At 36.9% G+C, this 12,239-nt stretch overlaps 1 protein-coding gene across 6 annotated transcripts in view; it reads left to right on the top strand.

The window, feature by feature from the left end:
• LOC137986252 (uncharacterized) overlaps positions 1-11,786 on the top strand; it is a 22,729-nt gene extending 10,943 nt beyond the window's left edge. The window contains exons 3-12 of one of the 6 annotated variants that reach the window (XM_068833473.1): positions 757-864; positions 3,779-3,893; positions 5,509-5,629; positions 6,357-6,583; positions 8,536-8,656; positions 9,156-9,208; positions 9,961-10,064; positions 10,103-10,157; positions 10,842-10,914; positions 11,379-11,786. In XM_068833473.1, coding sequence (XP_068689574.1) covers positions 8,641-8,656; positions 9,156-9,208; positions 9,961-10,064; positions 10,103-10,157; positions 10,842-10,914; positions 11,379-11,428 — 351 coding nt within the window. In that variant the 5' untranslated portion in view covers positions 757-864; positions 3,779-3,893; positions 5,509-5,629; positions 6,357-6,583; positions 8,536-8,640 and the 3' untranslated portion in view covers positions 11,429-11,786. Of the gene's footprint in view, positions 1-756; positions 865-3,778; positions 3,894-5,508; positions 5,630-6,356; positions 6,584-8,535; positions 8,657-9,026; positions 9,111-9,155; positions 9,209-9,960; positions 10,158-10,841; positions 10,915-11,378 lie in introns of all 6 variants that reach the window. The other 5 variants (XM_068833475.1, XR_011119672.1, XM_068833476.1 and 2 more) reach the window with 5 other exon arrangements.
• Positions 11,787-12,239: the final 453 nt, after the last annotated feature.

The raw sequence follows: 12,239 nt of genomic DNA, 5'->3' as shown, positions 1-12,239 counted from the left end.
GCCTTTAAAATGTCTAGTTTCCAGTCCCCCTCCAGGAGCTCGGTTACTATAATTATTTAACATTTTCCCCTAATTTGCATTTATTTGTTAGGTAAAATTACATTTTACTTCAACTGTAGTGACTAACACTTCAGAAGAGACATCCTCTTGCTTTAATTTCACAGATTTCAAAATCTTGACTTTTTCCTTCGGAAAACTGTCGTAAGCCACCTTTTAAAGAAGGTCATGGCATCACGAGAATGCTGTCAGTTTTATTTTCCTTTTTGACAGTCAAGTAAGAATGTGATCCTCGCAAGGTATGTGCATGGAACACGAAATAACGTTGGTAGGATCGCATTCTTGTGAGACAAGAAAAACGAAACTGTGACTGCTTGTACTATGTAATGAAACAAGAGTGAATTAGATAAGAGTGTTCTTATAGCATGGGTGGGCTCTCCAGCACAGTCACAAATGCGTATTTTTTGAATACCCTAAAAAACACATGGCAGAAGCAGTCACACATGCCATGGCTTCTGCTGATTTGTTAAAAAGGTGTGACTGTGCTGGGGCAAGACTGCAAATTGATTGAGGAACACTCTTTTCTAATTCACCCTAGAATGGACTCAAGAAAGTTGGACAAGCTTTAACACTGTTTTACGACTTTATTTGATATGTTTCAATAATAGGAGATCACACACTAAGCACGATATCACTTGCATGGTTAAGAACTGGAACTCTGGGGTTTTCTTATGTTTATTATTTGTTTCTTTTCCACAGATCACACATGGAGGACAATCGAGTTACTGATGCTTAGGATCAGCGGTGCCTGACGACCATTCTTGGAAGATTCTTCTTGCCCAAGATTCTTGACGTTTTCTAGACCAGGTGGGAATATAAATGGTACCAATTTTTTGATTTACCTTTTCCACTTTATTTATTCTCCATTGTGTTGTCTTTAGAACCTTTTGATTGAGTTCACTTTTCATTCGCTTTTCATTCGCTTTGAAAGACAGGAAAAGTGGTCACACTTGGATACCAGGTTGACGTCACAAGTTACTTTGCATCACTGTTTTCAAAAAACTCTCCCAATGCAAAGCAACCTGGTATCGAACCCATTCTCCTTCAATGCTCGGCTCTGAATCAAAGTGGGACCACCCTCAAAGCAAATAAAAAAGTGACTTTTCAATCAAAAGAATCAAAAGGTTCTAAAAGCACAAAATATATATTTAGATGATTTTGGAGAATAAATAAAGTGGAAAAATTTGCTGAGGTGACTGAAGCCCATATTCTGAAAAAAGCCTTAGCCAGCTTATGAAAAGTGTGTAATTGTTACTAATGGGGATAATTTGTTGACTTTTGAATTAACAAGAGAGGGTATTTTAAAGGACATGTGTCTCTGTAAAAAATTCTATCGGTATAGTTTGCTTTGTGGCAAATGATATTAAGGATGGTCAAACTGTTTTGAATTCTGTGAACAAACTGTACTTTAGGCCACTTTCAAAACTACTATAATACTCTGTTTTCCATCCAAAATTTTTCATAAGGATTGTTTTTATTTTCTCTGTGAAACCGAAACAATGCTCAAGCAAAGTTTTGGGCAAACAAAGAGTATTATGGTATTTTTGAAAGTGGCCTATTTTGAACGATTGATTGTACACAACTGTTTCTCAAAATAGCAGTGTTTGTCATGGTACCATATGAAGAGCATCAGTTGCTTAATGAGATCATCTGGTTAACCAATTGGCCATTCCGAAATTCAGCAGGGAACTGGGGCGAGTTTCAAATTTTAACTAATCGATGAACTGACACCACCACATGAAAGATCATGTTAAGATTGGTCATTTGACCAAGTATGATGCTTTATGGGTGAACAGAGACCAAGTTATGAACCTTGAAATACGGTTCAAAATCCATACAAACGTCTCTGATTTTGACAAAGTGTCCCCCAAAATCATATAAACTCAAAATTTTTTTTATCAGTTTAGTGACAACTGTAAAATCCCGTCATGTGCCTACAATTAGAAAGAAGCTGCGATGAAAATCGCTATGTTTGCCCATTTTAAAGAGTATCACGGAAATCATAAAAATTTTAGGAGTTTATATGGTTTTGGGGGACACTGTATCAAAATTAGAGATGCCTGTATAGATTTTGAACCATGTTTCAGGGTCCATAACTTGGTCTCTGTTCACCCTAAAAGCACCATACGTGGCCAAATGACCAATCTCAACATGATCTTTCATGTGGTAGTGTCAGTTTATCGATTAGTTAAAATTTGAAACTCGCCCCAGTTCCCTGCTTACTTTCAGAACAGCCAATTAGTGTCTCGTATGGTACCATAACATTTTGTTACGCGAAACTGTGTGGTTGAGTTAATCGTTCCAATTAGACATTTTCTTGAAATTGCATGTTGAAACTGGTGTGAGCATTTTATGGGAATCCCCACTCCTTGCATGGGTAACTTTAAACCGTAGTTGGTAATGTCTACAGCCAAATTTGATGTGAGAGGCATGGCTTTATTCTTTGCATTCCTGGCCGCAGTTGTTCGAAAGGTAGATAACTCTATCCACCAGATAAATCACTATCCATTGGATAGTGCAATTGCTTTCGCTTATCCAGTTATCCACTGGATAGTGATTTATCCGGCAGATAACACTATCTGTCGTTTGAACATGTACAACTGACTCCTGTTTTTAAAGAAATTTTGCATTGCAAAGCAGTTTGTGATGTAAAATTGAGACTAGACCCATGCATCTCACAACACGGTCATGGGTCGGATTCCAAACTGCTGGGCCCAGTTGTTCAAACGATGGATAGCGCTATCCGCCGGATAAATCACTTGCAACCAGTGGATAAGTCATAGCAAAACCAATTTCGCTATCCAATGGATAGTGACTTATCCAGTGGATAGCGGTATCCACCTTTTGAACAACTGGGGCCTGATTTTGATAACTTTAAAAAGTGTGATAAACAGCCAATTTTTGAGGTAGGAATTGTAAAACAAGTTTGCTTGTGGAATGCAGGTTAATATTGTAGATGAAAAACATTTTTTTGAGTTTAGTACACTTTAAAGTGCACCCAACCCAAAAAATTTAATGTTTGGTGCATTTTTCCACTAGTTCCATTTTCATTTTGCTTTGGATGGGGAAACGTTTTTTATTATTATTATTATTATCGTAAATGTGTTGTTGGGGAGAAGACGTTTAAAAAGGTCATAGCATTACGAGAATGCTGTCAGTTTTATTTTCCTCTTTGACAGTCAAGTAAGAACGCGATCCTCACAGGGTGCATGCGTGGAACACGTAATAACATCGCGAGGATCGCATTCTTGCAAGACAAGACTATGTAAAGAACCAAGAGTGCATTTGATAAGAGTTCTTAATGGCATGGGTGGGCTCCCCAGCACAGTCACAAATGAGTCTATTTTTAGAAAACCCTTTCCCGCGAAAACCAGTTGTTACGTCCCTGAAAAAACATGGCAGAAGCAGTCACATGTGACATTGGCTTCTGCTAATTGGTTAAAGTGGTGGCCCTTGGTTTGCTTTCGCACATGAAGTGTCTCTAAAAATAAGTCCGTTTGTGATTGTGCTGGGGCAAGACCACAAATTGATTGAGAAACACTCTTTGTAATTCACCTTTCAATGAACTCAAGAAAGTTGGACAAGCTTTAACACTTTTTTACAACTTTATTTGATATTTTTCAGTGACAGCAGATCATGCAGCAAGTGAGATATTACTTGCATGGTTAAGAACTGGAACTCAGGGTTTTTCAGATGTTTATTATTTGTTTGTTTTTCACAGGTCACATATGGAGGACGAGTTACTGTTAGTTGGGATCAGCGGTGCCTGGCGACCATTCTTGGAAGATTCTTCTTGCCCGAGATTCTTGAAGATGGTTACAAGAATTCTAGACCAGGTGAGAATATAAATTTATTGTATTAATTTTTCCATTTACCAAGCTCATTGGCTTAAAGTGCCTATGACCTCAGCAACCTTTTCGGCTTCATTTATTTTGCGTTTGTTGTCTTTAGAACCTTTTGATTGAAATCAGTTATTTATTGGCTTTGAAAGACGGGAAAAGTGGTCATACTTTGATCAATAGCCGAGCAGTGAAGGAGAATGGGTTTGATACCAGACTGACGTCACAAATTACTTTGCAAAAAACTCTCCCATTGCAAAGCAGTCTGTGATGTCAACCCAGTATTGAACCCTATCCCCTTCAATGCTCGGCTTGTGTGACCTCTCTCAAATCAAATAAAAAAGTGAATTTTCAATCAAAAGGTTCTAAAAGCACAGAATATATTTTGGATGATTTCAGAGAATAAATAAAGTGGAAAAGTTCAAATGTTGAGGTGATGGAAGCCCATATTCTAAAAAAGCTTTCTCAACCAGCTTATGAAAAGTGTGTAATTGTTACTAAGGAGAATCAATGGTAGGCTTTGAAAATTTCTCTAGCTAGATAGGTTGTTTTAAGGGATACGTGTCTCTGTAATCCATTAGGCCCTTTGAAATTTTCAAAATTCTATCGGTATACTTTGGCTTTGTAGAAATGATATTAAGGATGCTCAAGAAGTGGTTTGAATTCTGTGAACAAACTGCACCTGAGGCCACTTTCAAAACTACCATAATACTCTTTGTTTGTCATCCAAAATTTTTCATAAGCATTGTGTTTATTTTCTCTTGGGACCGTTGTAAGTCCCAAGAGAAACTGGAAACAATGCATAAGCAAAATTTTGGAGGGCAAACAAAGAGTATTATGGTATGTAATTATTTGAAAGTGGGCAATTTTTAACGATTGGTTAGTTATTGTTGTACACAACTGTTTCACAAAATGGCAGTGTTTGTCATGGTACCATATGAAAACTATCAATTGCTTAATGAGATCATCTAGCGAACCAATTATTAGTGTCTCGCATGATACCATAACATTTTTTTACGCAAAACAGTGTGGTTGAGTTAATCGTTCCAATTAGACGTTTCCTTGAAATTGCGTGTTGAAACTGGTGTGAGCCATTATAAGGGAATCCCCACCCCTTGCATGGGTAACTTTAAACCGTAGTTGTAAATTTCTTTCAAGAAGTGGTTTGTATTAGAAAGTGAAATTAAGTGTTTCTTAAATTAACTTTGTGGCAAAAACGTTTTCTTTAAAAATTTCAAGCGAATTTTTTTGTAAAAATTATTTTCACCTCTTAAGATTACAGACTAATTCTATTAGAAGACATGGTCTCCAAATGTGGCTTGAGCTTTGAAAACCAGTCCTAATCTGCCTCTTACGTACATGTATATACTATAGCTCAGAAATTATAAGTAATGTTAATTGACTGTGACAAGGTAACAAGAGCTGCTTGAATGCAGCAAAATAAATTTACATGGCAACCATTTTGGAACAAAATCATCACTACAACGAAGCATCCTGATGTTTATAACAATCTCCCAGAAGGTACAGTGAGAACTTTCTTTCTGGTATTGGAAAATAGTACGGATAAGTTAAACGTAATTTGTGGTTAACCCTTCTTGTATGGTGTCTCTAGGTATGTATTTCCTCCTGGAAATGATGGACTCCGAGGGTAGAGGGATCATATTGACAGTCTACCAATTGGTGAGGAACCAGAGATATTTGGAGTGCATAACAACGCAAACATTGCTTTCCAGGTGAGAGAGTACTGACTGCTAAAATTGACAAAGTCAATTGGCCACAGGGTTGGTGTTGGGATGCAAATCTTTTGCCTCTGTCGTTTATCAGGGCAGAGATGACACTGGACACGTCGAATTGTTTTCTTTTCTAATTGCTCGTTTTTTACTGTTAGCTTCTTTTCGATTGTCACCAAGATAACAACAATTTTTGCCATTGTTCTTTTCATTCTATTTATTTCAACACTTTCTTGTTTTCTCGTGAACCCAGTGAAACCCTTAGCGTTAGTTTAATTGTGGTGAGGGTTAAGTTTCAAGTAGCTGTTTATCTTTACTTGACAACCAGCAATTTGGGTCTGGGAATCTTGAATCTTTTTTCTTCCACAATAAAGTATGTATGTGTGGCTTGTAGGGATGAACTTGTAGCTTATTTGTTTTTTTTTCTTCCACAATATGTATGTATGTAAGAGACACTTTGTTACTAATGAATTACTTAATTTTGTGACATTAATCACTAATTGTAAGTATTCCAGGATGCAAGTAATGTTTAGTTGGGGAAAAGATCAAGGGAACACTTCGGGAACACTTCGGGATGCTTAACGAAATCGCTGTGTATGTAATTATGTGCATCACCCTCTGTTGGTCGTCTTTGAAAGAATTTACTTGTGCTTATCTTTTCCAAATTGCACTCGAAATCATGTGATTACCTTTACAAAATAGTCAACTACTATGATCTTGTTATTTGCAGACTCAAGAAACTGATGCCCTGATTACTGCAGTATCGGAGGTGCACCTGCGTTTGGCTAGTGAAGAAAGCCGTAAAACAAGCAATGAGATTGTGTACGAGCTTGCTGAAAGCATCCTTTCTAAATTACTTGCTGCTCTTGATATGGAGAAGGCAGGCAAAGCTATTTTTGAGGGAACACTGAAGGGTCGTGGGCCACAACATCTTAGAAATCTATATGAGAGGGCAAGGTCAGTCGTCCAATACAGAAGCAAATGTGGAAGCTTTTTGTATTTTTTTTTTGGGGGGGGGGGGTTTAAGTGCTTTTTTAATATCGAGAGAGGGAGCTTCCTTATTGCTGTTATCTGTCGGTGTAGATCTGTTCAGTCCCGTTTTTGCTCTGACATGAAACGCACCTTTAAAAGGCTGGTTTTCACTAGCAACAGAGTTGGAGTCGTAAGAGCACTTATGACCTAGTGAAAATCAAAGATCAGAGTCGTAAGCAGAGTCATAAGCTTGACGGAATCAGAGTCGGAAGAATCAGAATGTTCCCATTTTCTTCCGACTCCGCTTGTGACTCTGTCACTTATGATCCAGTGAAAACTAGATTGTCAGAGTCGGAGGCAGAAGCGGAAAAACCAACCAATCACAATGCTTGGAAGCGAGCATTGTGATTGGTTTATTCTTCCGCTTCTGCCTCCAAATCTGACAATTTAGTTTTCACTGGATCATAAGCGATGGAGTCATAAGCGGAGTCAGAAGAAAATGGGAACATTCTGATTCGTCCGACTCCGATTCCGTCGAGGTTATGACTCTGCTTAAGACTCAGATATTTGATTTTGGCTAGGTCATGAACGCTCTTACGACTCCAACTCCGTCGCTACTGAAAACCAGCCTTAATTAAGGAGGCTCAAACCAGTTCAGCGGTTTCAAGAAACTGTACTATTTAGATTTATTGGATCTACACAACTTTTTCATGTAAAGGCAATATTATGGTACCATATAAAACACCAATAATTTCTTAACAAGTTCCGTTAAAAACATGACGTAATAGATTACCATAGCAACAAAAGAGCTATCTAAATACATCGTATTTCTTATCTGTAAGCGCTTAGATCTCAAAAATGAATTTGGTGAATCCCAGTTTTTATTGCTGGGAAGTGATTACCAAGCTAGGATGAAACTCTCTGAAAAGTTAAAAAAATTCTTTGGAGCAGATTCACAGCTATCTTCACAGCTGGGAATTGTTCCAGAAAATTTTATCAACTCCTTAGAGGATTTCGCCTTGCTTGGTAATCACTTCACAGCAACAAAACTTGGAAATCACCGAGTTTGTTTTTCATGGGAGCGTTTGAAGACAATAAAGGGTGTATTTGGATGGCTCGTTGGTTGCTATGGTAACGCATAACGCCATGTTCCATGTGATACCGTAACATTTCCATGGCAAGGAACAGAGTTGTATGGTCAATCCTTTTAAAAGACATTCCCTTAAAATTGTTGAAACTGGTTTCAGCCATCTTAAAGCGCACCCAACCCAAAAAAATTAACATTTGTTGCAGTTTTCTACTAGTTGCGTTTTCATTTTGCTTTGGGTGGTGGGGGAAGTTTCTTGTTGGAATTACATTGGAGGAGAAGATAATCACTGGGAACCATTATGTACAAACGCCCCTTATCCCCTTGCGAATTAAGTTGGACAATTCCGTCCATCTGTCGTATTTCCATAATTTATTAACATTTTGGTATAAATAGGCTTGTTTTATACTGCTTATTCCTCTCATTGACTTTAAAGGAACGTCGCATGTATGACCCTCCCACCTTCCTGCAGCGATGTCCAGCAAGTTGCCATGTTTGCCTCCGGGGATCACCTCTTCCCATAACTTATATCTACCTGGGGCATTTGGGGTTGAGGGCTCTCAGTGATAATTTGTTACTGTTCCTATGAGGGTAACAATGGGTTCTTGAATGTTGTAGATGCGTTGTTTTAACATGGCAACGTGAGAATGCTATCAATCTGTTTTTCCTCTTTGCCTGTCAAGGAAGAACGCAATCCTTGCAAGGTGCATGAGTGGAACACGTGAAAAACGTCACGAGGATCGCGGTCTTGCGAAAAAGGCAAAACTCTGACTGCTTGCTGTATGGAATGAACTGGAGAAAGTTGGACAAGCTTTAAGACTGTTTTACAATTTTATTTGATATTTTTCAGTAATAGCAGATCATGCACTAAGTGAGATATTACTTGCATGGGATGAACTGGTTTTCAGATCACATATGGAGGACGAGTTACTGATGCTTGGGATAACCGCTAGCGATGGTTACAAGTTCAGGTGAGAACATAAATTGTATCAATTTTTCCGTTTACCAAGCCATTAGGCTTAAAAGTGAAGCCTATATCCTAAAAAATGCTCCAAGCTTAAGCCCGTTTTTGAAAAGTGTGTAATTGTTACTAAAGAGAGTCAATTGTAGGCTTTTGAACATTCCTTTAACAAGAGAGGGTATTTTAACGGATACGCTTCACTTTAATCCCTTTAAAATTTTCAATTTCTATCAGTATACTTTTGCTTGGTAACAATGATATTTATAAGGATGCTCAAACTAGTTTGAGTGCTTTCAGCAAACTGTATTATTTTGAAGGATTGGATGTACACAACTGTTTCATAAAACGGCAATGTTTGTTATGGTAACATTCATTTTCAGACTGCCATTGGACGCATTAATTCCTTGACAACAGTACTTGGGCAAGAAGTGGACCAATTTAATTCTCCCTTAAAAGTCATCAAGGTTGGCGATTACTTAAAAAAGTGTATTTTTTTAAACAATTTTTAGGAGCTTCGCATTGTTGTCTAGGCAATGCTTCCATCATTAGTAATCACCAAGGGGTAGGTAGATATTTCATACACCTTTTTAAAAATGGTCGTGTCTTATTTTCAGACCTTTTATGCTTCATTCAATGTCAAATGATTTTTTCGAATTCTCAGCCAGTGTACGTGTTTTTGGTCAAATCCGGGCTCAGGTTGAATCCGTTTGTACCTAGGTTGAATATGCACTCTACCTAGTTTAAGGCAGCCATCAACCAACCAAAACTATACCTTCTCTCAAGCCCTGTCTTACGCATCTTCTTAGTGTTTCGTATCATCTTACCGGTTTCTGTATTCATACACTTATCCTTTCAGCCTCAACAACACAACACAATAAGGGAACAAAGAACTGTACTATGCACTTATCGGTACTCGAACTCGGACCTTCCAGATCTCAAGTCCTGTGTCTTCACCACGACACCACAAGGACGAACATGCTCAACCCAACACAGTTCTTTTCATTGTTTACTTTTCTATTATAAGTCAGTTGATATCCTTGTATAACAACCAAAACTAATCCTAATTTTTCTCTAGGCTTAATTTAGGCTCCAAAAACGTTTTTTCAATTCATCTGAGTGCGTATTCAACGTAGGTAAAATGAGGATCACCAGATTAACCTAGTTAAAAATGGATTCAACCTGGGAACATATATTCTAGGTCCATTTTAGATGGAAGTGCAAATGCGCTTGCCAATGAAAACAACAAACTACCACAACACTGAGAAATTTTATTGAACAAAATTCAAATCTTTCCATACTACTTGAATCTGGCAGATCCAAAAGACGTTTGACGTCGAGGTGGGAACAATGGGAAAGGACACTACTCAGAACAGCACAATGAGGGACTCAGTGATTACGACACCAATTTCTTTTAGACTTCTCTGCAGCAACTTCAGAAAGACATCAAGAAGGGTCTGGTGGTGATGTCACTCGAGCTGGATAAAGTTTACACAATTTTCCTGAACAATCAGGTTTGCATCAAAATTGTCGCTGCCTAAATTAGTTCAAATCTCTAGCAATAGCAGTAATTCATTGATATCCCTAATACCGTTCTTCACTATTCATGTCAATCGTTTGATCTTCAGTCGATTAAAATTAAAAGTCTTCCAACTTTCAACATACATGACATGCTTCAAAACTTTATAAAAATGGTAAATGTGTGTAAAGGAAAAGAATTAATTGAAATGCATGAAAATGTACATGAAATGAGGAGAATCGATAATTATGCGTGATAAGTGATGAATATGCAAGACATGGATACGTATGGATGGATACACACGAAAATTAATGAATGTTCCTTCAAAATTGTTATTTTTTGTCCACTCGGGCTTGAAGCAATGCTTTGTAGAAGAAGCAGAAATGTGATGTTAACTTATAAGAACAAGTATGCAACTGTATTACTTTGAAAGAGATGTTTTCATGAATCAAGTTGTTTTGTGTTTCAAAACAATTTATGTGTGCACTCTTTTGTCAAACTGTTTATTTTTCTTATAACTTTTATTTGATAGTTTAGTATCTCTTTAGGATTTTTAGACTTATCTTCTCTTTATTTACTTTTTTAAACTAGATGTTAGAATTTAAACGTTTAGATTGAAATCTTGCTTTGCTATGGTCAATTGTTTTCAAAGTTCACCTTTTTGTATTTTGCATTGCAGCATTGTCTCATCTTGCATATGGAGCCTCGAATGTACAAAATGTCTGGGTGTGCTGGGGTCTTCTCCCTCATTGGTAAGCACACTTACTTCTGATTTTAAAGTTGTGGATGCTGTGAAGTCCATTCCTTCCGTAGGAGATTAACAGCCCCTGCAGTAGAAAATAACCAACAAATTACCTGCAAAATTAAGAGTTTGTCTTATATTCAGCACTTCTCCATATAGTCGTAATAATAATGTTCTTGATGTACATTTTGTTGTCCAAGTAAAGTGCAAACGTCAAGTAAATATTTGTATGAGTTGATATTGTGACGCATCAAAATCGTTGAGCATCTCTAGTATGTATTTCAGCACATAGCAATTTTGCAGTAACCGAATTGTGCTTCAAACAAGAGAAAAAGTTACGTTTTGCCTCAATCCTTCATAATGGGCAGTAATATCTTTACAATTTCAGAAATAAACACCATTGTTAGTTAGATGTAGTGTTTACGTTTAGGTCTTTTAGTTGGTTAATTTTAAAATGTGCCTTTGTATTTTTAGGTCATGCTACAAACTACGTTGTTACTGATGTACTGTCCAACTTTGCCTGAACAAATAAAAAATAAAACTTCACTTATCGCCTCAGCTTTTAGAGTTATTCAGACTGCGTTTCTGTGAAATCAATTCATGTGTTGTAAGAAGATTACTTATTATCATTGATAGGTAAAGGAGAGCTTATTGAAGACACATTTCTATAGGTTTTGTTTTTAATAATCACCGTTTCAAAGCAAGACATTTTCTTCTCGATTTTATTGTTAGTATTTAAGGCGGGAGTGTTTTCAGAATAAAAGAATTTTTCTTCCATAAGTAGCTTTCCAAGACACTGTATAGATACTTCATTTCTGACAGTGTGAAGTTAGGAAGAGTCCTGTACATTTTACATTTGACATTAAAATGCATATAGTGGGACAGAGTTGTGTTTTTTGTGTTGGGGAATATATCCTTTAAATGGACAGGGATTTATAAATACACATGTCATTGATGAATGTGCATGAAATAGACTGGAATGTATTGGAGTTTATAAAACGATGAATATGCATGAAATGGACTGGAATTTATAAATATGCTTGAATCAATGAATATGTATGAAATGGACTGGGATTCGTAAATATGCATGAAATCGATGAATATGTATGAAAAAGACTGGAATTTATAAATATTCATTAAATGGACTGGGATTCATAAATATGCATGAATTGAACTGGAATCGATGAATATGCATGAGAAATGGACTGGAAATTATAAATATGCATAAAATGGACTGGAATTTATAAATATGGATGAATTGAACTGCAATTTATAAATATGCATGAAATCGATGAATATGCATATTTATAAATTCCAGTCCATTTCATGCATATT

The sequence above is a fragment of the Montipora foliosa genome, unplaced genomic scaffold, assembly GCF_036669935.1.
Source record: "Montipora foliosa isolate CH-2021 unplaced genomic scaffold, ASM3666993v2 scaffold_164, whole genome shotgun sequence".
NCBI classification, from domain to species: domain Eukaryota; kingdom Metazoa; phylum Cnidaria; class Anthozoa; order Scleractinia; family Acroporidae; genus Montipora; species Montipora foliosa.
Note: the sequence above shows the minus strand (reverse complement) of the source record. Positions and strands in the feature narration are given on the sequence as shown.